The 25,312-nt window shown below is 41.5% G+C and overlaps 1 protein-coding gene across 4 annotated transcripts in view; it reads right to left on the bottom strand.

Annotated features, from left to right (window-relative positions):
- LOC6726244 (partitioning defective 3 homolog) overlaps window positions 1–25,312 on the bottom strand; it is a 35,585-nt gene that overhangs the window by 1,943 nt on the left and 8,330 nt on the right. The window contains exons 1-8 of one of the 4 annotated variants that reach the window (XM_039297798.2): window positions 14,461–14,568; window positions 6,452–6,782; window positions 2,874–4,568; window positions 2,184–2,806; window positions 1,835–2,122; window positions 1,094–1,767; window positions 522–1,026; window positions 142–246 (exon numbers count right to left, since the gene is read on the bottom strand). In XM_039297798.2, coding sequence (XP_039153732.1) covers window positions 142–246; window positions 522–1,026; window positions 1,094–1,767; window positions 1,835–2,122; window positions 2,184–2,806; window positions 2,874–4,568; window positions 6,452–6,634 — 4,073 coding nt within the window. In that variant the 5' untranslated portion in view covers window positions 6,635–6,782; window positions 14,461–14,568. Of the gene's footprint in view, window positions 1–141; window positions 247–521; window positions 1,027–1,093; window positions 1,768–1,834; window positions 2,123–2,183; window positions 2,807–2,873; window positions 4,569–6,451; window positions 6,783–14,460; window positions 14,569–25,312 lie in introns of those variants that run through there. The other 3 variants (XM_039297800.2, XM_039297799.2, XM_039297801.2) reach the window with 3 other exon arrangements.

Below are 25,312 nucleotides of genomic sequence, written 5' to 3'. Positions count from 1 at the left end.
AACTGAAGCTCTAAAAGCCCATTACCATTTAGCCGCTTTATATCTACGAACCGCACTGCACTGGGCTATCTGTGTGATGGGTGAGGTTGTGGGTGGGGGTGTGAGTGTGGATGCGGGTGTTGGTGTAGGTGGGTGGGTTACCTTTCCGCCTCGACCTTGATGCGCTGACGGATGACCTGCTGCCGCATGCACTCTAGTGTTGACTCCGAAAGCGTTTCCGAAATCGATGTGGTGGAATCGTCTCCACTGCTTCGATATATTTGTTTTTACCAGTGTAATTGTTATAGTGTGGTGTGTGTGTTTGGGGGTGAGTGTGCGTGTGATGATGGGTGGTTAACACATTGACAACAACATAGATACACAGACACGCGGAACAGAGAGAGAAAAAAGGGCGAGAAAGAGATATACGACACATATGTACACAATGTTGTGTTAAATGGCTAATAAACTGGGTTAAACAAACAAATATCCCGACACCGGCAAAATGAAAGGATGCAAAGAAGGTGCGGGCCCGCTCTCACCTAATCTGGTGTTGCTGGTGCTGCTGGTGGAGGTCCTCGTAGTTGGCATAATGCTGATAGCGATGGTTGAAGATGTCGTTCTGATGGATCCCATTGCTACCTACTCCATTTGGAGCAGGCAGCGGTGGCGGTGGCTGATACGCCGGCGGCTTGCCATTTCTCTCCAGAGCGGCCAACGCAGCGGTTGGTATCTGTTGCTGCTGCTGGTGTTGCTGCAATTGCTGCTGTTGCTGCTGCTGCAGCTGCGGCGATGTGGCTGTGGAAACCACCGATGTAGGGGGCGAAATGTTTACCGCATAGTTATCCACTGGCACCACGCCATCCTTGCGATTCTTGCCAAAGCGGAACATGTGACCGATGCCGCGCAGTATGCTTGGCTTCTTGGCCCGCGACGACTTGCAGCCGTGTTTGCCATCGTTCAGCGAACTCTGGAACGGTCCATTGCGCTGCGAGGCAAAACCACCCTCGTGATCGCCATCCTCCAAAAGCCAGGTCTTGCGGGGCTCTAAAAAGATAAGCGCATACAAATTATTCACAATCCAGAAATATCTGTATATTATCCAAAAACTTACTGCTCGCATCCGGTTCGCTGACCACCGCCGCCCGCAGACTGTCCTCCCTGCCACGCCCACGCGGTGCACGCAACGCCTGATGACCACGCGGCTCATCCGACATCTGCAGCTCCTGCACCATCGTCTGGAGCGACTCTAACGACGAAGACTTCTTCATGCCCAACGATGGACCCAGATCGCCCAGCTGATCCCTGGCCTCCGCCTCGGCAGCGGCCAATTGCTGCTGCGTCTCTCTTTGCTCGATGCTGGATGCAGTCTTGGCATGTTTATATCCCGAAAACTGGGCATTAGCACTGGCTATGCGAGCCGTAAGGGATTCAATGGAACCACCATACACAGCGGATTTCGTCAGCTGAATGCGACGCTCGCGTTCGCGCTCCTCACGTAACTTCTTATTCCGCTGATAGGTGCCAGTTTCGCGGGCATCGAGCGCCGCATGGTGCTTCTCAGAGATGCTGCGTCGTCCCAAAGCATCGCGCGAGAAATGCTCCACGCCCGAGTTTGTCTCCAAGCTCAGTTGCGAGGAGTAGGTGGCATCAAAGTTGCTGGATGTCGACGGAGTGCCAGGCACGGTATTTATGGGTGGCCCCTGATTGCCGACGGCCAAGTTCTGCGATGGATTAGTACTGCTCGAGTTGCAGTGCTGCCCATCATGCGGACGTGCCGGTAGTGTTCTGAAAGAAATGAAGAATATAGTGAGTTAAAAGGTGTCTTTGAGAGATATCTAGTTATCAGACTCACGGAGACATCGGCTCGGCATCGTCCTCGATAAGCAGCGCCGTGTTGCCATGAGCAGTCATTAAGTGCAGCTGCGCCGGCGACCAGTTGTCATTGGTGGCCATGTAGTAGCTCTCGTTTCTGAGAGCTGCACTGCTGCAAACGGGCGCTGCTGGCAGTCGACGCTGCTGTTGTTGCTGCTGCGAAGGATGCGACTGCTGCTGCTGCTGGTGAGACTGCTGAGAGGATGGCTGCGCTGAGTTCGAGGAGCAAATGCCACCGGTTAGGCGATCCAAAACGGGATTGCTCCATCTGTAAGACAATACGCTTAGTTGTACTAAGTTGTACTACATATGTCGAGTAATATACCCACCTATTCATCTCATTGCCAGCACTGCCACCACCTCCGCCGCCATTGCAGCGCTGCTCCCTCTTCTCCGGGCTCAAATATATGACCGTGGCTCCAGAATTATCGCTGGCATTTGAGCTGCTATTGTTGTTGTTACCGCTACCATTTGAATTGCTGCCGCCGCTACTATTGCTATGGCTATGACTGTGACTGTTACTGTGGTCCAGAATGTCACTGGAACTGGCCGATCGCAAGATCTTGCGGCCTACCAGCAGGGTTATGGTGCCCGGATGTTTGCCGGGCGTGTTGACCATTGCCCGACGTAGTGTCTCCATGGCCTCGGCATTGTTTTGCCCGCGCAACGATACTCCATTCACGCTCAGCAGTTGATCATTCATCCGCAAGCGACCATCGCGGGATGCAGCCCCGCCATGAATCACATTCTTCACGAATATACCCAAGTCACCGTCGTGCTTCATCAGTCCATTGCTGCCGCTGGAGGCACTCGATCCGGAAGCGTTCAGATTCGAGCACGTCTTGCCCTTCACACTGACCCCCAGTCCGGCCTTTTCGGTGTCGTGTACGGGAATGTGCAGGGTCAGCTCCTCGCGGGAGTGCCAACTGTTGCTGCTGGGTGGCAGGCTGTCCTGTGGGTTTAAGAATAAAATAAATTAGCATAGTACAAAATCCTGCAAAGGTTGTGATTAAACTTACATTTGAAGCCGCCGACTCGCTGCCCGCATCAATAAAGTGCTGAGATTCATTTAGCTGCGATTGCTGCTGATGAGTGAACAGAGATCGTGCGCTGCTGGATTTCTGGACCGGAATGGGAGGCGCTGGAGCTGCAGATGCAGGAACAGGTGGTGGAGCAACTGAAGGTGCCACCGCCACGCCAGCACTTTTCTCAGCCGGCTGGTCAGACTGCTCCGCCAACTCCTGCTGGCGGGAGACCACAATCCTAACGGTTGCTCCCGCTGGCATGCCCCTCAAGATTGCCACCACATCTGTTTGCGTTTTACCGGTCATTGGAGTGCCATCCACCTCGAGCAAACGATCACCGGGCTTCAGGCGTCCATCCTCGATGGCCGCACCTCGTGGCAGGATATTCTTGATGTAGATGGGACAGTGGCCACCGGCGGGATTATCGCGTGTTGTGACGGAAAAGCCCAGACCGTTGGGTCCCTTCTTGAGCATAATTTCGATTTTCCTGCCCAGTTTACGGGTATTTGCCACTTGCAGCGAGGTGCCCACCGGAGCAGCATGTGGTTTGCGGGTGGGTGAAACCGTGGCCACCTCCACCATCTCGGCCACCTTGGAGTCACGCTGTTGGCGGCGATTGCGATCACCGCGCAGCACTCGAACTCTCAACTCCGAGCTCTCCAAAGCCCGTCGCAGTTGCTCCTGAACCTGTGATTCGGTGAGTCCTATTAGCTTAATGCCATTGATCTCCAAGATGCGATCATCACGACGCAGTCGTCCTCTTTCGGCTCGGCTGCCCGGCTCCACATGTTGCACCAGCAGTCCACCGCCATGCTCCTTGTCCGGCAGAGCAGTGAGTCCCAGCGGACTACCGTACTCGTTGATGATCAGCAGCATTTCACCATCCTTCTCCCTGATGGATTCATATGCCTGTCCCAAGGGCTCCTTTCGCTTGCTCTCCCGGGGCAAGGACTTGCTGGAGTAGGCACCGGTTTGACCGTGACCAGCATGATGACCACCCTGCTGATATATCTGCTGGGCTGGCGGCTGATTCTGTAGTTTCTCGGCCGCCTCCATCCACTTGTAGCCATTGCCATCGCCCAGAAACTGCATCGACAGCCGACCGGATCGGGCAAACGGCTGATGGTTACCGGAGGAGGAGCCTCCATTAGCGGCATGGGGCTGCTGTTGATGTAGCAGCTGTTCCTTTAGCTGATGACTGGGATCGTCGTCCTCCTCCCACTGTGGCGATAACTGGCCACCGGCCTTGTCAAGAAACAGGCGCTCCGGCGAATCCCCGCCAGCGTAATGGGGAGCCGCCGCCGACCAGCGTTTGTTACTGCCCTCCGCCTTCAGGGAGGCCAGCAGATTGGGATCACTGCTGCGACGCACCATCAGTCCAACTCCGAGTCCAGCCATCGGTCCCGATGTGGTGCTGGTGACCTCGATGTGTGGCGTGGATAGATCCCGCGGACAGGTGGGCGCCTCCGTGTTGGTGGGATCGCGAAAGATGTCCGGCGAACCTGTGCCAACGGATGAACTGCCCGATGCTCCATCGCCGCCTCCTTGCGGAACTCCCGGATCCGGTCCTGGGTCATCAAAGTGCGCCAATATCTGCTCCCGATCGTCGGCCACGTCGCGGACACAATCATCCGGATCGAGGATGCCCGACTGTGTCTGCAGATGCGTAACGGTCACCCAGGAATCGGGCTGTAAGTGGAAAAGATAAAAACATTCAATGATTTTTGAGTTTATTATTATTGCTGAGCAAATTAAAATATATTTTATTAGTTCACATTATGGAGTATGCACTGTATCTCCCCAGCAACGAAACAGTAAGACGTGCATCTCTTGCATCTGTTATTTCCATTAGACTGGGGGCCGTGGAAGTCGCGGAACTCTTTCCCAACATCCATCCATCCATCCTCCCCCAAATCTCGTAACTGCAATCTTCAATCTGGAAAGGCCAATGGAGGCGACGACGCATCGTCTCGCGGACTCGCTTCTCACATCCCATTTGCACCATCTGCACATCTGTGCTTCCGCATGGAGCAACCGCTACGTGTTGAGTCACTCCATCGCCACAAAAATCTCCGCTCACGTGGGCTCATCATCAACTTGAACTCCCTGAGCGACGCCTAATAAGCCTAATAAGACCACGACGACCTCCAGCGCCCCAAATTGCAATCTACTCTTCTCGTCGAGCTGAGCTGAGCAGCCAAGGAGCTGCTGGCGGTGTTGCTTTTGGCATTCCGATGGATTCCACAACAAATGCCAAATGCCGACCAACATCAACAAGACTCACTTGGAGAAAATTCTAGCAAGAACTGGAGGAGATTTTACAAATCTTAGATCAACATTCCATTTTCATAGGAACTCTATGGATTAATTAATCTAAACTGCTTCATTCAACCTGAGTTTCTGTTTAACTTTATGCTATTGATTTTTATCTTTTGCTGGTTTATTATAGTTATATAGTTATTGCAGATATTTTGGGAATTTTTGTTATATTTTTTTCTAGTGCAGAAGAAACAAAACAATTGCATCATGGCTGAAAACCAGTCAAAAGCGTTGGAGGCTCAGCAAACTGAGACGAGCTGCAGAACTGGAACGTCGAACGAATCGTCAACTTGGCGCAATAATTTCGGCTATTTTTCGCGTCTTTTCCTTGATTTCTGTTTTCGGTTTTTTTTTTTTTTTGGTTTGTTTCTTCACCTGGTTTCTTCGATGTCTTTTTTTGTTTGTTGGTCAAAGAGCGCGCATTCAGACATTCTAAGTATCTATCAGATGCAGCACTGATTTTTGAGATACCGAATCGCCACTTGGCATGTAGAATAGAGCCTTAAAAATGCAGTTTGCGAACAGTGGGTTATGTAGACGAAATGAATCGATTTGAAATTTGTTAAATATGCATTTGCTTGGTGTTTGCAAAAGACAAACAACACATTATACATTTCTATTATATTTTTATAAAAACAATCAATTTTTACATTAATAATTTTATCAGAAATTTTTCGACTCCTTTTTATTCAAGATTTCACTTAGCAGGTTAACCACCTTTGCCCCACTGTGCCTCATTGATTACACTTCTTTATGGTCATTTGTCAATGGAAATTATGCGGCAACGAGTCGACAACACGATCTCGATCTCATATATCATAAAAAGATTGAAAATGCTATGTGGGCGTGGTCGCAGGGCAAACCAGTGTGGTATCGAACTGGAGGAATGCCAAAAGAGATTGTGATTGAATTTGGCATGTGTGTTTATCGGCACGTAGAGAAATATATTTGCAATATCTCTAATCTAATATTGCTGCTTTTTAAATATTAATTAATAATATACTTGATATGCAAAACATACTGTATTACCTCAAAATATTTAGATATAATCTTATTTATTTTTGTACTATTTTATACTAAAATAATTAGAGATAAATAATTGGTAGTTGATTATTCGATAATCTTCTTAGGAATAACTCTATTTCATGATATTTTGTTTATTTTGACGATTTTTCCCAGTGATCTTGATTCCAGTCTTTGAACTTAAACATTGCAATTCCTTAATATAGTATACTATATCGCTCGATCTTTACCTTCACACACGAGTAGGCCGACGGCGAAGGCGGTCGCTTGGGCAGCGTGAGGGAGTAGGACTTGTGCAGCTGCCCATGGGGAATCCCCTCCTGCTTGGCGGCCACCTTGTAGGTGTGTCGCCACCCAAAGAGACCGCCCAGCTTGTTGGCCAACGCAGGACATTTTGGCGGTACGTCGAACATGATCAAAATGCGATCTTTGGTATATGCTGATTGGTTAATTTTGTTAAATATATTTCGATTGATTCTCTCCGCTTTGTTTTATTGTTCGCTTTTCGTTCGCTTTTCCTTGCAACTGCCGACTAATTTCGATTCGAGGAACATTTCACCGCTGTGTGGCATTTAAAAGGTATTTATTAGCTGTGATTCAAAGCTTAGTCACTGCGTTTGCGCCATTGTACTTATTATGATGATTACTATTGTTGTTACTGTTTAGTCTACGCTCTTATCGGTGATGCAATGCGGCAACTGTTGAGTGCCGTCCTATCAAAAACGCTATCAAAATGCAGTGTGAATTGGCTGCCTTATCGGTGGCACACGGAAATGCTATCTTTGGCACACACACAAAAACAAAACTCGACTCCCGTCTACGACATTGGAAATTGTAAGTAAGATATTGTGGCAGACGCCATTAAAACTTCTTCTATGCGAAGGAGATTTGTATATGAATTCTGAGATTTGCTGACGAACGCAAAGCAAATAATTGCAAATCAGATATCTAAGCGAGTCAGTCAATGGAAGTTGTGTCGAGCGATAATAAACAAACTTATCACTTATCAAATTGAAAATAAACAAGTGGAAATTAAAGCCGAGTCACAGAAATTCAAGGTTTATATATATGTATGTATGTCTGCAACCCGGTTTTTCATTCTGCACATTCAACAAAAATGTAACCCAAATTTTCCATTGGGGTTTACAATTATTTTGAACGAAAAACTAGTTTTTCGATTCTGAGACTCTTTGGCTGAAAGCAAAGGCATTTTCCCAAGCAATTTTCAGGCTTGCACGGCTACCATTTTATTTCCCCCTTTACATACGACGATCGTGTGTTCGTGTTCAGGCATTTTTCCATAATATATATATACATATATATAAAATGCATTAATATATAGATAAATCAACTGACAACGGACAGTTGCAACAGCAAAAAGGCAGTGGCAGCAACGGCGGCAAGTTGAACCCATTTCGCACACAAATTCGCTTTGATTATGCACCTGAGCAGCTCGACTGCCTCAATGCCGTGGGAGCGAAAGAGATGGATGGTGAGACACACCTGTAATAAGTACGACGTTCGGTTCGCAACGACAACAACAATGGCTCGCATTTTTTTTTTTTTGCTTTTTGAAGCGCCAACAACGCGCCGAAGCATGACAAGATATATCTCCCATATCCACCCAGCCCCGCTCGCAAATGCGATTTATTTGCCTACTAGAAATTTTAGACACAGCTAAAGGCAGTCTCCTTAGTACAAGAAAATCAACTGACAAGCAGATACAGATACATTCGGAATATTTATTTGTTTACGTTTATGTATATGTATATGTGCATATAGACTAGACCCCGAAATTCGCATAAACATTTTTCCAGGCCGAGCCAATATTTGCTTAAGCCGAAAATAAAACCCAAGTTGAGTGCAGAAGTAAAACAAACTCGCTCAATTCACTGGTTTGTTCTGCACTGAGCAAAAAGTGGGTGTGTGTTTATTTGATTTTATTTATAGCATTGCGTATCTTTCCAAATCCAATTCAAATGAATCGAAAATCCCTTGAAACAAACGTAAAAAATATTCGCACGATCGTTTAAAGGTCACCTGCTTAACTCATTCATTACCATTCATGCCATTCAAACGAATGTAGTCATTGTGCAGAGTGAATCCATTCATTCATTCGGCCGAGCGTTCATTGATTGATTTATCATTCATTCAACAAATAATCAAGTAATTAGTAGCAGAATGAAGGCCAAGGGTCAATTTCATTAGGACTTTATAATAAAGATAATATGATGTTTATTAAATAATCATTTATTACTTGCACTTTACAACTGCAAGCAATACAAATAAAGTAAATTTAGCTTCATCATCATATTGCAAAGAAACAGTAATTAATTATTTAACTATGATTTTCCAATTTATGCCTAGTTTTATATTTAGCATCCATTTTGATTACGAATCACGCACCAATTTGAATTATCAATTAGGAAATCCCTTGTTGGCTGCGCGATTCGGAAAATAAAAACGCTGTCTGCATAGAAATGGCATTATAATAACCCCCGACCATATACATATATCATAAATACATGTGCATATTATAATGGAATCAGCGATGCCCCTCCCTTGGGAAGAAATTAATTGAAAGGGGAAAAATGCTCGTAAATTAGCATAAAATGGGATCATATAAAGTTTTCTGACGCTGCCACGCCCCCCTCCCCAGACATGCAACCGCCCCCGTCGTCGATTCCTTTGTGCCTTTGCCAGCCAGCTTTCCGCTCGAGTTTTCGAGTTTTCAGTTTTCAGATTTCTGAAAGAGCTGTTGGCCATAATTCGCAATCAGGCCTTTAACAACCCACGAGATGCCGTGAGGTCCCAATCTCCATCGGTTGGGGGAAATGATGGGGTGGGGCTACGGATAGATGGGGTCTGGGGGGTGGGATAAATGTGAGTGCCACAAACGTGCAGGAAATATGCAGGAGAAGAAAAGAAAGGCCAAATTACACGCTGTCATTATGCATGCCATGCAGCAAAGGGCGGGAAAAAACTGCAAAAATCTGAAGAAAAACCCCCCCACCATAATGCAGTGTAGCAAAGAGTGGAAAAATGTATGCAAAAAAAAAATAATGTAAAATTAGATATAACTATAGCTAAGTGCAGGCACAAGGAGGCGGGCCAACGGGTCTGGAGGCGTGGCACACTATTGTTGATTTAAAAGACATTATTGTTAACGCCGGGGCAACATAACGAAGAAATACGACAAAAAAAAGAAACAGAAGAATTTTCCAACACAATATTATTCGAAACTCAGCTCGAAGTTATTAATTAAGTATTATTTCTTTCCGTTTCAAAACACTAAACACCAGGAAATAGGTGAGACCAGTTAAACGATCGAACTTTTTTCTCGCCCAAACGCGAACTTTCAAGATCCCAGAAAACGGAAAAAACAAGTGAAAGGAGAGAGAGGCGGCACCTTTTTTTTTAGCAGGCAGCTCTAAATCAGCAAATGATTAACACGAAGAAAGCAAAATAATATGGCATCATGAAGGGCATTTGCACAAATGATTAGCAGATAATTGAATCCAGATCGTCTGTTTATGGTATTCTGTTGTTTTGCACCCATCTCCAGCTGAAAACACATACAAATGTACATAGTGGGGGTGACAAGGGCAGCTGTGGGTCACTCCAGTTACGAAAGGTGGCAAAAACAACAGCTGCTGTTTCTTGGCGGGGAAAAAGGCTTAAAACAGCTGTCGGGAAATCCGAGTGAAAATGCAGTCGCCGCCATTTGAGGCTATTAATGTCAATTGCAACGCTTTCTAATGGCCACAGCCCCATTCGATTTGGCTTTCCCAATCACATTAGGCACTCTAATTATAATCAATCGCTGCGATATGATATGATAGTGAGATATATGGGATCGAGTGGGTGTCATCTAGTCACCCAGCGTATTTCCCATATGCCGAGGTCGCTGGCCCGCGGAAAAATATTTCACAATGGACGTGGAAAAAGAAAAGCCAGCAAAAGTGACACAAGCTCCGTCGTAAACGCCACTCTATTCCAGGTTGATGGCCAAAGAAAGCCTGCCATAATTACTCAAAAAAATAACAGAAGAAATAACTGAAAGACCGGCAAGAAAAAGAGCTTGGACCTTTAACACCCATCATGCGTGCTTTGAAGATCGGGGGAAAAAAACGAAACCTTCCACCATATTACGGCTCATCAACTTTTGCTTTTGCTCTTTTCCCAGCTTTTACCTTTTTCCCTTCTGGCTTAATTACTGCCCAGGTAATTATGCGACACTTTAGTCAAGATCAATGGCTTGAGAACCGCGGAAGTTGATGCCAACACATCATTATAATGATGCGGGAACTTATTGGGAACTTTTGAAAACTAAGCCAGCCAAACTAACATAATAAAACATAATATTATACTATTATATTTTACTAAGATCGGAATAAAAGAAACATAAGTGATCTGCTTTAAAATGATTATTATTATGATAAGCATAGAACTGATCAAACCTTATGATAGCAATTACAAATAACTATATCTACTAGTTTTTGTATTGCTAAAAAGTAGCTACTGTTTTGTGTAACAATAAACCATGTGCATTGCTTATTTAAGTGCGAAAACTGGCATTTATATCCGATTACCCGATTCTGTATATATGGAGTATCAATCTTCCTTAATTCTCGTGTAAATACCTAGCTGAATCACAAATTATATTTCACAAACACGCGCTTGGCTCACATTTCCGCTGATAGGTAAACAAATGATTACCCCACCCGTTTTAGCCCCAAATGCAAAAGTGTGTGAGTCAGGGCCTTGAAAGCAGATAATACCATTTTCATATAACATTACTCCTTCCCCTGTTGACATCTGGACAAATTGAGAAACTTACAACGTGACGCTTTGTGTGCTCTTAAAAATTGTTTGCTTAATGTACCTTTTTTTCCTTGACGTTTCTTCGTTTTTTTTTTATGTTTGTTACGTATTAATATTAATTGCAGCTGAGCAGGGAAAAACTTTCATCTTTTTCCTAGCCATTTCTAAAGTGGAGCGTCGTCGACAGCAACAGTGAGTTGAATACAGTGAGCAACGGACAAATGGTAAACAACAAAAGCCGCTTACAAACTTTAACTTTTTAACGTTTGCTCGTAATTGCCATTGCCGAAAAAAAAAATATTTAAAAAGGGAGGAGGGTGGGGGTAATATCCCCAACCGGTTCGCTTTTCGGACTCCAAAAAAGTTGACTGAACCCACGATGGCGAGGGAGAAGGGAGGATTTTTGGGCGAATGAGTAGTTGTGATTGAGTAACACGGATTTTAATTGATTTAAACGGCTGCGACTTGTGCTTAATTGCACGTGAAAAGGCAGAGGATGTACGGAAGTTGGGGAGAAAAGTAAAAGCTGGGCGTACACTTGGAGAAAATGTATTACAGATACATACAAATATGTAAATAGAAAAGAAACTGCTCTCTTTTGAGATACCACCCATCGCAATTTATTTAAAGACAAGACAGGCAATTAAACAAATATATATGTATATCAATTGTGTTTATTTATTTGCCCACTTATCTTTTTTCTCAGTGTAATAAATATTTTAATGAGTGCTCTGTGCTTTGGAAACCCTTGAGTTAGCTTCACCAACCCGCATTACTCAAGCATTATTTAATACCTCAGTTATACGCATTTTAGCATTTTATCTAACAAAAAAATGGTAATGATAACGCAGCGAAAGAGACAGGCAGGCGATGTTGGACAGAGAGCGCAGGATGGCGCTAGAGAGAGACAAACACAACACGTGCTCGTATTTCGTATTCGTTTCAGGTCAATTGAGTTCACTGTCACTTTCACTCACTGTCGTCTGTAACCAACCAACAAGTTTATATTTATTTACTTTTATTTTTGTTTAAAGCCACTTCGGTGACACTACGGCAATCCAAAGCCAAAACAACAAATACTATAAACGAACAGTTAATCAAGCAGAGCCGGCTTTTAACTGTGCATTTCGATTGTTTCGAATCGTTTTGTTTGATGGCCAACAATCAGCGATTTATTGGTATTTATGCTTTGTTTTTCTGTCGGCACTGGTGCGGCTTTTATAGCTGGTATCGTTTTTATTTTGGTTAAAACCGATCAAACAAAACATTGCAATTCACAGGTATTGCAAAATTGCAAACTAAACCATAAGGTAAACATGTTAAATTCCTAAAAAAAAAAAACGACTAATTTCTTGGTAAACTATTATGAACACTCAATTTTCATCAGTTTTAAATTGTAAATATTTTTTTAGAATCCAAGGTGGGTACACCTTTTAATGCAAATGTACAGGAAGTGAGCACCTGAATCGAAAATTCAATAATTGAGTGATTATGAAAGAAAGATTACTAATTATAACCATTAAGAGCCCCACCCATAGGGCTACCAAAATAGTTATATGACCTATCCCGCTTTAGATCGCACTAATCGAAATTGTTTGGAAAAACCTTTTCGTTCCCAAAAACAAAGAACGCAGAGAATGGCCAAAATATTTTATCAATTCGAAACCACAACCGTAACCCGAAAGTTATTTTATCTGTGCAGAACGATAAGATTAACCCCAAGAATCGAAAGCAAACAGATTATTACTATATATGTATATATATGTATCTGCGCATGGTGGAAGCATTCTAGTGGGTCAGACCCACCCAATCGATGCCAAAGTCAGTGAAGGCCAACCACAAGCTTAACTCAAGCGGCAACTCCAACTGGTGGAACCACCCACCCCCTTCAGTTGGCCCCGTCCCCGGCCACGCCCCCCGGTTTTCCCGGCTTCCAACCTGCTTCGATATACCAAGTTGGAGTCGCAGTTTCAGTTCTCGTTCCCATTCGGATGCGGATTCTTGTTCTTTGCAGCATTCCTACCAAGTGAAAGTCGCTGGAATCAAGGCTATATATTCAGATACTTATCCACTTGCCACACAACTTCCTGCAAACCATAAAAGCCCATTAACTAGTTGTTAAACTTAAAGACGCACGTTCTATATCTTCGAGTTACACATTTTACGATCATTGCAACTAGCTAAGTTAGGATTATAGAATATTGCCAATATGGAACTGACACCTTCAAAAGCTGATAACAAATCTATTTAAATGAAAGGAAAAAACATTTTCAAGGCATACAATAGATTTAAATTCAAATCCCTTAAGATGTTTGTTATATAAACGAAAGTCTGGTATTCAATCAAAGATAAAACTTCAAACTCTTTTGGACAAAAGAATATCAATTAGTGGTAGGTGTTGTGGTATCCCAGGTATTTCGAATTAACCTTAAGAATCTATTGATAAGACTGCTGGAAGAATGGAAGAACCTTTCCCATAAGCAAAGTAAAGTCATACAATAATCCCTTAGCAACCCAATCCGGTACGTAATATTTTCGTGAAACCCTATCGTAAAGTTAATTCCATTGGCATCATCATCACACCAGTACAAATGTGGGAATGTCTGCTTCTAATTACCTGCCGTAAAATCAACTGAAATTGGAGACCAAAATGGATTTATTAGCCTTCGTAACAAGGATGTGGATGTGGAAATGCGAAGGTAGACGAAAGAAAAATGTAAAAGGTCAAAGGATCCGATCCGATCCGATACTTCAAAAGAAGCCACCTAAAAGTTACAAAAATAAAAATGCCAAGGAAGGGAACATTGGCCATATGGTGGGAAGATTCCCTACTCATGATCGTTTCCAAGTACAGGTGCCATTAGCGAAATGGGGAAGGTTATACAATATTAAATCAATTCCATTTTACAATATAGACGATATATAGATTTCTTAATAGAGAACCTTTTGAACTAGCAAATTTTCGATTTGTTCAGGTCATAACCACCTATTAAACTATATTAAACATCTTTTGGGCATATGTTTTTCCCAGTGTATGTGTGTGTGCACGTCAAGACATTTCCTGCACCTCCTCGCTCGTCATGGGAATCTAAGCACAAGAAAACCTTTTTCAGAAGAATCACCCCTAACAACAAGTGTTTGCGCCTTGCGCATATTTAAATAAGACACTTCTGCGCTATCTGGAATTTAATCTCGACTGTTTTTTGTCGTGGTAGATATATATCTATTTCTTTATCGGCTGCCAGCCAATTTTAGATAAACCTCAAATTCTTGCAATTTCAACTAAAGCACAAAGGTCTGCAAACTCTGTGTTTTCACTCTTTTTCGTTTGGCACTTGAACAAAACACAAAAAAATACGAATTTTTTTAGTTGTTTTTTATGTTTGCATTATATCTTTTGCACTTTTATGCGAACCGTTAAAATAATTGTGTTAAACAATTGCGGTACCGACGGCGGCGGCCAGCGACGGCGACGTCCGACGACGACGCATTTCTGAAGCGAAGTGAAGTGCGGCCGCAAAAACAAAACACTCACGGCACTCACACCAATCGCAGCCGCCGAAGAGAAAGAGCGAGGGAGAGAGAGCGCGCAAGATCGCGTGCACTCGGAAGAATAACGTGTGAGTAAACTGCATATTTTAAAGAAAGATCTCTAAAAATACAAATAAATAAAATGTGAGTACAAAAACATAACCAAATTAACATTGTAGCAGAATACAATTAGAACTAGCATTATTTTAAATTAAAGAGGTAACCATTTTAAATTAATTTTTGCAGTGTGTTGAGAGAGCATAACCATTCTCTCTCACTATCTCCGCTCTCTCTCTCTCTCTCTCTTTTCACCTGCGTTTGGCTTTGGCTTTGGCAAGTGCAGGCGGTGTCAGTGGCTCTCAAACTGCTTGCGACTGACCACCGGGCAAGGAAAAACAACAACAAATACTGCGCAAAAGAACTTTGTCAAGCGGAACGCAAACTCAAATGCGCAGAACAACAAAAAAACAACAAAAAATGCAGCAGGAAAAGGGGATGCAACCATCAAAAACAGCAACAACAACAAAATTAGAAGCAACAAGTGCCCAGAATGCGGATATATCGCATTAAAAAAACTGCATAGGCACAGAAAAATTTAAAAATCAATCATAAATACAAATAAAAAGTGTTAAATGAAAAATCAGATAATCATAAAAAAACTCCTCGATTAAATACGTGAATTTCAATATTATTTACATTTTCATGTTAGGACCAAATGCATTATATGCGATACTATATTTCTTGGACAAATTATTTAAATTTTCAAGAACGGATCTTCAAACTAAAAAACCGTAATTACAGATATATTCCAGTTACAATATCCACCGAAGCAACCTGTGCGATGCTATAGTCCATATACCCGGCGCTTCCTGGGCGGCGCTGAATGCAAATTTATGTGGAATGGGCGGGAGGAGTTCGAGGATGGGTTGGTTGGCGGAGGGAAACGCAGAGTTGACGCCAGGACGTCGTCGTTGGCATTGTTAAGCGGTGTACTTGCCGTTGTTGTTGGTGGCAGGAAGGTGAGGCAAGGCAAACTAGACACAGAATGCCATGAACGGATTGACGACGATGTCGGCGACGCCTGATAATGACGATGGTCGGATGGTAATCATCATCATTAGCTGTTTCCTTTTTCCACTTATTCTGGGACCAAAACATCACCACATCAGCAACAGCAACAACAACAACAACCACTACTACTACAATGGCCTGGCCTTCAAGTGCATTTGCAATTGTTAGTTAGCTAGGCATTTATTCCGCTTTTCAGCTGAAATTCTCGCGCTATGAAACCAAACGAACTGGAAAGCTTCCTTTTTCCACGAGCAAAACAGCAACTGCAAATGAGGAGGAAAAACTCGACAACATTCGCATAATTAATGAGAGAAACGAAAGAGCGGAAAAAATAAATACATAAATTCAATTTGTTGCTGGACTTATTAGTACAGTATTATATGTTATATGGTAGGCACATACTAAATGTATGTTTAAATTTTGTTATGTATTGGTTTGGCAATATAAAATGTGATAGTAAATGTCTTATTTTCTTTTAGATTATGCTAGATACTAGATCTTGTGCTCGCTGTCTAGTGTTCACTGTACCCGATTTGTTGGTACCATTAGCGGCATAATTATGCATTTGCCCAAATGAAGAGAAAGAGTGAGTGGTCAGTTTTGTGTGAATTAAGGCTCATCACGTTCTCTGACTGCACTTAATTAATTCTCACCACTCAATCAGGTGAGTCATCAATCAAGTCGTTAGTTTCCGTTCTTGAGCAATTAGATCTTTGCCTTTCTTTGGCTCCATCATTCATTCATTCATTTACAAATTCCCATTGTTCGGCCAGTGACTGTAAAACTTTAGGCATCCAAAACTTCCGTTCGGCTTTAAACAAAACAAAAACAAAAAACAAAAAAGCGTTGTCATCAGCCAAAATGCGAGCACACAATAACAGATGAGCAATGAGTCGCCGGGAGTTGGGAAAATATATAACGAGGTGCACCGAGAAAAAGTTTAATTTAGGGTTATAATAAAACACGAAATATAATCCGATACATTTGCAAGATATTAGGGCTTAGCTCGTCGAAACTCATAGGAAGAACACCATAAACCCATGTTTATCCAATGCTCATAACTTTTTTTCTCTGTAACTGAAAAGTGTGTGGTTTCGTTATTGAAAACTTCTCAGCTGTTTTTGAGCAGCTGGTCTCGTTTTTTTTTATTTTATTTATTTTTTTTTTTTGTTATTTTTTCACAGTTTCGCGTGCTTAAGACAAAGTTGCTCGACTGGTCCATTGTCTTCAGCATCTGGGCTTTATGACGCGAGTGTGTGTGTTTAAACAATAGATTTAGACGAACACAGATGCAGCCGCAAAAAAAAAAAGTTAAGTTCGTTCACCATTTCACCCAATTTTCGATGGCTTTTCGAGTGTTTTGATTTGTTTCCCGTTCCGTTTCGTTTATTTCGGTTTTGTTTTGTTCTGCAGTCGGTCAAAATCAAAACAGGTGCAAAAGTGGGTAGCAGGTTGTAATTGTTGCGCTTCGATGACCCCAAGGTCGCCATCTCTTCTTAACAATTGATTTTAATTTTAATTTAAATTAAAATGCTCAGTCAATTGGCGCCATCTAGTTTTAAAGTTTACTTCGAGAGCGACCCCTAACGGAAATGATCATACAATTGCCATAAAACTGTAGCCTAAGAACGATAACAGTTGCAGCAATATTATAAAATAATAAAAAAACAAAACAAAGCGACTTCAATTAAAACAATATTATTCGAGCTGCGATACTTTTGTTTGATTTTGTTTTTATAATTTGATGATCGATCAGTGCTCAAGTTTACAGCGCCATCTAAGCACCTAACTATCGAACTACATTTAAGAACATTTAAGAAACGTCCGCCGAAACCAGTTGGCGTGTTGGTGAACTGTGTAAAATACTCCGTAAAATGTATGTAAGTTTCTGTAGAAAGATCGTTCGTACTTTTCCTATGAAACAAATTAGTTCTGAACCTATTGTCTTTGACCTTTGTTTTTTTTTTTTTGTTTCTGTGCCTCGTCCCCGGACATAAATAATTATAAATAATTTATTAGTTTTTGGCATTTGTTTGGTGTTCCCGCTGTCCCATTTACCCCAATCACGTTTGTTGTTTTTCCCCCTCGAGTGTTGGGTATTTTGTTGATTTTGTTTTTTTTTTTTCGGGGGGTTGTTGCGCTTGCAACATGCATCGATTGGTTTGGGGCTGATAAGATATGGGAGCTATGAATTGGGAGCCCTGCCTAGTTTAGTTTGCTGCAAGCATACATGCAGACTGGAATCTCCGCATTCTGGAACTAGTACTCAACCACGACTCACTGCACCCATGGCATGTGTCAGCTCGGTGCTTGCATTTCATTTGTCAGTGGAAATAAATGCTCGTTCAAGTGGGTCATCCATACGGCATACCTGTTCGCAGTGCCCCACCAACTTTTGTTTCAATTAACTAGCTGTTATCTTACCTGCAAGTAGATAAAAATGGAAAAGAAAATTAGTTTCAGATTACCGACACTGGTTATTTGTTTATTTTTGGGGTAGGCAATAAATTGGAACAGTGATAATAAGTCTATTGATATGTCTACAAAACTAGGTTACACTGTTTAGGAATCCATTTCATACGTGCTCTAGTTAGATATTAAAATGAAAAGCGTTGAATCATCGCCGAAATATGTGCGCATCAAAACTTAAATTCCTTTCGAATTTCCATTTCTTTCTTATATAAATATATGTTCAATCTTAATCATATTCTATAAATTAACTATCAAATTAAGTTAAAACGTATTTACGTATTCTTTGCCACTTTGTTTTCTATCTCAGATCATAATATTAATATATGCATACATACATATGTCCAGATTTCAAATATGTTAAATTCCATTAAAGTAAATTATGAATTGTCTTTATCCTATGTTTACTGTATCGGCAGTGAACTCCCTGTTTTTTTTTTTCTTCGCCTGTTGCTCCAGCCACGTCTCATTTCATTTGACACTCTCTGAATCTTTTGGACCATTTGTGCGGCTTCCCTTCTGTTTTGCACCGCTCCACTCCACTCACCACCTCCATCCCACTCCGCCCACTCCAACCACCTTCCGCCACCCAACACCCACCACCCACCGCTAAGTGGATTTACTGTCGCTGCGTGCGCTTTATTAGCCACCGTGCACCAGTTGGTCGGCGGATGACGATGTCTCGTGCTTGCGTTACATTTTCATGCAACAAGCGGAGCAACAACAAGACACGGAGGGGAAAACTAGGGGAAAACTGGGAGGAGGAAAATTGGGAGCGGGCGGAAAGAAAGAAAATGTTTTTCTAATGTCAAAGACACGATCAATTACAAGCGGCTTAAAGTCGGCGGCTCGTGACTGCCTGCTGCTGTTGCTGCGGTTGTGTGGTTACTGTAGCACAGTGAAAACATTTTTCGAAGTACATCATTAAAGATTTTTAAATGTTCTTTATAATAACTTTCTTTAATAATACATTTTGGTAATACTTATAAATTTATAATTATAATATTTATTTAAATGTCCAATGTACTTTGAGCGTTAGGCCAGATAAGGCTGCATAATTAAAGGTTCCACTGTACGCGACCGCTGTGCTCGTGTGTTGGGGGTGGGGTCTCCATATGGATGGGATTACGAGGGAGCGGGTTGCAGGGCAAATCTTTGGGGAGCCGCACTCAAGTCGCACTTTGATTTGACACGCAGTGAGCGAGGGAAACGTGAGAGGAATGACGGTGTCACCGGCAGGGAGCTCGAGAGGAATGGGAACGGGAATGGGTAGGACCAAAACTAAACCAAAACCAAAACCAAAACCAAGCCAAACCAAACCCAAGAACCAAGGCAAGCCAAGCCAAACCCCTGACATTTTTGAGCGAATGCCTGACGTTTATTTATGCATCTGCTTGCTCTGAATTTTAAAATGTGCAGAGTATCCTGGATGGCTGGGGATGGATATTCCGTTTGAGAAACTATTTAACTAATGGAGATGTGTGCCTAGGCAATGCGCCGATATAATTCTGGGAAATGCCATGAAATTCAAGCCATATACAAGGCACGTTAACCGAATACTGATGAGTGAATTGAAATCAGATCTATAGCACATTAGATGGTCTTAAGTTTAAGTTTTAAATAACGTTGCATAGCATTTTGGTTAGCTTATAACACTTATCAGATGAGTAATTCTTCCCATTAGCAACATGATCTAATGATTCATCATTATTTGTCCCATTTACAGCACTTATCTTGTGTTTTCCTCCACTTTTTAGCCGAGTCACTTAGCGCCAGCGAAACAAATCGAAGTAATACAAAAACTGACCCAGAGAGGCAACGAAAAAATATCTAGAATATAGTAGTCGCTCCTAATTGTAATTGTCTAAGCGGCTTGGTTTGGGTCACTTCTTCCTCTAAAGCCAACAAAACAAAACAAAAAATAAAGAAAAAACATTGTAAAACTAAAACAAGACAGCAATAAACCAATCGGATATTGCGCAAGTTTAAAATGTTGTTTTCATTTCGGCCTGCGTAGTTTTTTGTACCTTTTTTTGTTATTTTTAATGTGTGTGAATTTCCGCAATGCCATCAAAATGTTTAAAGGGGCGATGAAAGTGGGAGGGGAGTTGTCGGGGGTCAGAGTTCATTACAAAAGCTCGTTCGATCGTGGTTATGCAAAAGCCACGGCAGAAAGAGATAGTCAATTCGAGTGAAAGTGAGACGGCAACAGGTGATGAAGAAAATGAAAAAGCCAAGACAGCGACAAAGAAAAGAAACGACGGAAACGCATTTATTTCAAGGCAAACCAGCTTGAGATTGAAGTTGGAGATGTAGCTGCAACTTCACTCAATCAGTCAATCAATCAATCATCCAATCAATCAAGTGAATAAGGTAAGGTAATCCAATCAACTGGGTCCCCTACCAAAACCACAAAGAAAAAGCCGAACAACAAAGCGCTGAGAGAACCGATCCTCATTTCAACAGGGTGAACTATAAAATTGTATCTTTAAGATACAAGGTAAGTAAATGTTCTACTTATAAATATTACATTTTTATCAATATTAAATTGTTAAATTTGTGCTTAACGAGAATAATATTTACAAATATAACAAAACTTCAGTTTATTCAAATTTACGAGTGCTTACTGTATTTGGTAACCGAATGCCGCTTTGGGGGATTTTTTCTGACTGTTCTTATTTATCTTTATTCTTCTTCTGGCCAAACAAAAGCAAAGATCGTGTGGAGAAATGCAAGATGAAGAAAGGCTTCTTCTTATTCTTATTCTCCACATCGCTGGGGTATCCAAAAACAATATAATTTATTGTTTGCGGAATTGAAAAAAGAGACGACACACCACACACGCACAAAGGAAGAAAGAGTAAGTCGAGATTTACATTCATGTGTGTCGCATGACACAGAACGCGGAGGTACAGTGTGTAACAGTTAATGCGAACTGACAAGATAAACTAATTTGTTTATTGCCAGGAAATACGATTTTTGGTTCGTTCCTCCGTTTCATTTTCAAACGACAGTCCGTATTTCCACTTTTAAAATATGGCACAACAATATACACATTAAATAAGCTTTTTCACGAATTTCTGCCACTCCAGAGGGCCCACTGTAGCACCGTCGAAAGCGTTAAATGAAAGCTTCCTTTTTCAGACACTAAACAAACCCAAGACAAGCAAGCCAGCAAACAAAAGGATCGCAATTTCATGCTAAATGCCACTTAAATACGTACTTCAAACAGAACTACAACAAAGCCCCTTTCTATCATACCCACACCACACCATTTTATATGTCCGTATACAGATATATATATTCCCTGGCACACCCTCTTTTTATCTGTGAATTGTTGAGACCTGCATTGCAATAGATGAGAGAATTCCGCCTCAGGCCTAACGATTCCCGATTCCAGGAATTTTTCCCAACGACAGGGGACACAACATTAAACCTTAACAAGAAGATACATTTATGGGCTTGGTTTCTGTGCTTTGGAATCATAAACATAATAATGTTACTGTGCGGGCAAATACACATTTTTCGGCTAGAATTCCGGCTTCCTAAAACGCGCAAAGGAATAAAATGATCAACCACAAGAAACCCTGAACCAAGACAACCCTGTGCAAAAGTTCACATCATTTCATAAGCTGGCCAACGCAGGCCAACAAAAATAAACAAATATTTCAACACAAATAACAATTATCATAAAGAAACACAGTCAAAAATAAAGTAATACTATGAAAATATAAACCATGCACAAAGGCAACTTCAGCGCGATGACAAATCTTTTTATGCTTTCCTTTTTTGGGTTGAATAAAAATAGGTTTCATATAGAAATTAAATTTACTCTTTTCTCGTAGTTTTTTATTGTTCATGGAAGTGAAATTAAATGCCCAAAAATGCTTTGAAATTATGAGGGGCGCAGAGTGGAAGCGTTTGTCTCTGAATTCCACAAACATAAATGGAAAGTGTTTGGGTGGCTTTTAGGTCATAAATATTGTCGAATGAAAAGCAAGAGTAACAATTTCCTGAAATTTATTTTTTCCGAAGATAACCATAAGGGAAAAGCATATTTGAGAAGTCAAAAATTCCTCACTGCAGTCGAACTGAACTTAATATAAATGTATTTGTTAATATTTTTTGTAATTTTTCCAAGCCAAAGAAGTTTTTCTCGTGTTTCCTTGTTATTTGCCCACCGATTTGAAGTCAGCGCGTGCAAAAAAGTAGGGTTGTTGTTGCTAAGCAATTTCAAGGCCAAGCCAGAGTTGTTGTTAGTTGTATTGTTGTGGCATGTGGGTGCATTGTACACACACCTTTATGGCCATACATACAAGTGTACATGCACATAAATAAATGTGCTCAATTGGAACGACTCTTTCTCTTCGTCCGCCATTTGCCGCCAGTCGTCGAGTTTGTCGCCTCAGTCTTTCGTTTGGCGAGAACGCAGTGAGCATGTGAGCAAATAAGAGAGCAAAATGTGCGACAGGCATGCAAAAAAGAGCGGCGTTGCTCTCTCTCTGCCTCGCTAGCTGGGCAAAGAGCATCGCCCCCGCTTAAAGTACAGTGGTACCTTAATATCAGTAACCAGATATTAAAGCAATATATTAAAATAAAATCAATTTATAATACACGTGTTAATTGTTCATATTCTGCATTATATTCTGCACCGCAAGTTCAAGCTTGCCCATTAAGCAAACAGTTCACCTTATCGAGCAGCGACTGTCTATAATTAATTAAACACGTAGGGGAGGCAAGTGCGCAATTTGGATTGGGCGTGGCCCAATTGCGGGGGCTTTTAGAGGGGTTTTAGCTATCGCCGTTGCCTTTTGCGGTTTGGCTCACCTTCCTGCCTATTTTTCATTTTCATTCAAAAGCATTTGCACGTGCAGCGCCTACGAAAAGCGGTCACGAAATAAAAGCAAACTAAAAAAAAAAAAACTCAAAAGAAGCCAAAGTCGAGACTAGACTATCTTTACAGCCTTTTGCGAAGTGGCCTTCATCATCGACATTCTTTGGCAGTGCCTCTTATTTCTCTCTTTGGATGAATCATGTACAAATTTCACGTGTCTTTTTTTTTTGGTATTTATGTATATAGAGGAAACACCTGGATAAATACAAATATAGGGAGATAAAAGCGATAGGTAGTTTTATTTAGGGGGAAATATACAAATTTGTGACTCACAGTCGGCCAAATGTTAATTTCGGGCTGACATATGTCTAAATACATCTACAACAACGTTTATTAATTGGAGCCGAAGAAAAGCTGTTCCAAAATTAATGGCTACGTTTATTTGCTTTCTGGAAGTATCGCCTTTCATTGCCCGCCAAAGCTAAACTAAAACTGACCTAGCCCAAAAAAAAAGCGGCGCAATCGCCGCATTTCGCCTCTTTTTTTGAACTCAATAACCGTTGGCTGCCAATTCAGTCGGCATTCCAGCCAGTCAGGCTTGGTTTTTTTTGTATTATTTGTTACTTTGTATCATCGAGAAAAAAAAATGCGGTTTTTGTCGATTTCTACTACTTGCTCATTTTTGTCTTTATCACCGAAACGTGAGCGACGTTCTGCTTTGAGTCTTACGTTTTTGGTTATTACACAAATTGAAATTGAAATAAAAACGTTAAGAAAACAAGCACAGGAGCTGCCGAGATGAAGATGATAATGCCCTGCAAAGCGGGTATTTTAGAATATTTATACATTTCGTCATAATTGCTCACATAACAGTTGGTAACTTTTATTTTCTATTAAATAGTATATAAGTAGAATAACCTAGTGCTCATTTCACCGCGGAATCATCGCATCCGAGAGTATGGAGGAGGGCTTGAGAGTTGCAACAGAGTTCGTCTGGGTTTTTGGTTACCCGGCGATTGAGTTGGCTGGGAATTCAGCGGAACTGATTCGATGAATGCAATGGAAGAGAACCCGGGGAATGAAGTGCAAAAGTTGACCAACCAAACAACCGTTTGCGAGTGTGTTCGAGTGTAGTCGTGGGTACTTTATGGCCGATGAATGGTGACGCTGCTAGTGTCGATGACTGGCGATGGGCACGGATATGGTTACGGTACGGGTTTGGGTAGTTGACCCAAGCCAACCCCTTTGCCAAACACTCGCAAAAAATAAACAAACAACAAAGATACATTCCGATACGTGCCTATATCAGGCATGTGCGATCGCCATCGGTTGAACGCTTTTTGGGGTAAGGTATGCATATGGTACACAACATGCTATATTTACACGATAAAGAGGTCCGATCGAAAGGATACAGAATAATGAGCAATGAATCACACCAAAATCAATGGAAGGCATTTAAATGGAAATGCAAATGAAGCTGTTGTATGGGTAATAATAAAACAATTCATTTACAACAATGACCAATATATTTCTCAATCAATTCAATCCTGAAATTAATTACTAATTAACCAACTAATATTGTTGTACACTAATTTGCTTCTTATTGTTAAGTCTTACACCATTTTCGACGATAAACTTTATTATCTCCTTTTTATTTTAAAAGTTTTTATCAGTGTTTTAGAGACCGTGTTTATTTCGCGCTTACTCATTGCCCGAAAACGTCACGTTGCTGCACAGAAAATGCTTTTGTGCAATGAAAAAAAAATATATGAAATAAAAAAATAGACCGGGAAGAGGGCGGCGGCGGTGGGCGGAAGGTGCCACGCCCACTCGAGCTCCACTGACCAGCAGATCGTTGCATTGTTAAGCGTTGTCGCTTTATTTGTTTTCGTCTTGTTGCCACGTTTTTTTTTTTTTTGTAGATGACAAAACAAAACCAAGCTAGTTTGAACAAAGCCCAATTATAAAAAAAAATGAAATAAATAAACAAAACACAAACTAAATGGCCGTGTTTTGTTGTTTGTATTTTATTAAAAAGCACGGAACGGGAACCAATTCATAATATTATGGGATAAAAAGAGATTTTCCAATGGGAGAAATTGGATAGAAATTAATGGAAATGTAAATTTATCTGAAAGTGGTAATCAGTAAACTTTTAGTTTGGTTATGTGTTAAAATGACAGTGAGATAATTTCGAGAAAATGTTAAATGTAACAGAAAATACTTTTTATCCTATTATCATCTTGATTAATAGATGGAAAATTATAAGAAATTTAGGGCAATTGCTTCGTAATATCTTTTTGAACAACTTCAGCTTGATCTTGAACTATTTGGCCAATATTGTGCACTTGACCCCGGGGTT

The sequence above is a fragment of the Drosophila simulans genome, chromosome X, assembly GCF_016746395.2.
Source record: "Drosophila simulans strain w501 chromosome X, Prin_Dsim_3.1, whole genome shotgun sequence".
Classification (NCBI taxonomy): Eukaryota; Metazoa; Arthropoda; class Insecta; order Diptera; family Drosophilidae; genus Drosophila; species Drosophila simulans.
Note: the sequence above shows the minus strand (reverse complement) of the source record. Positions and strands in the feature narration are given on the sequence as shown.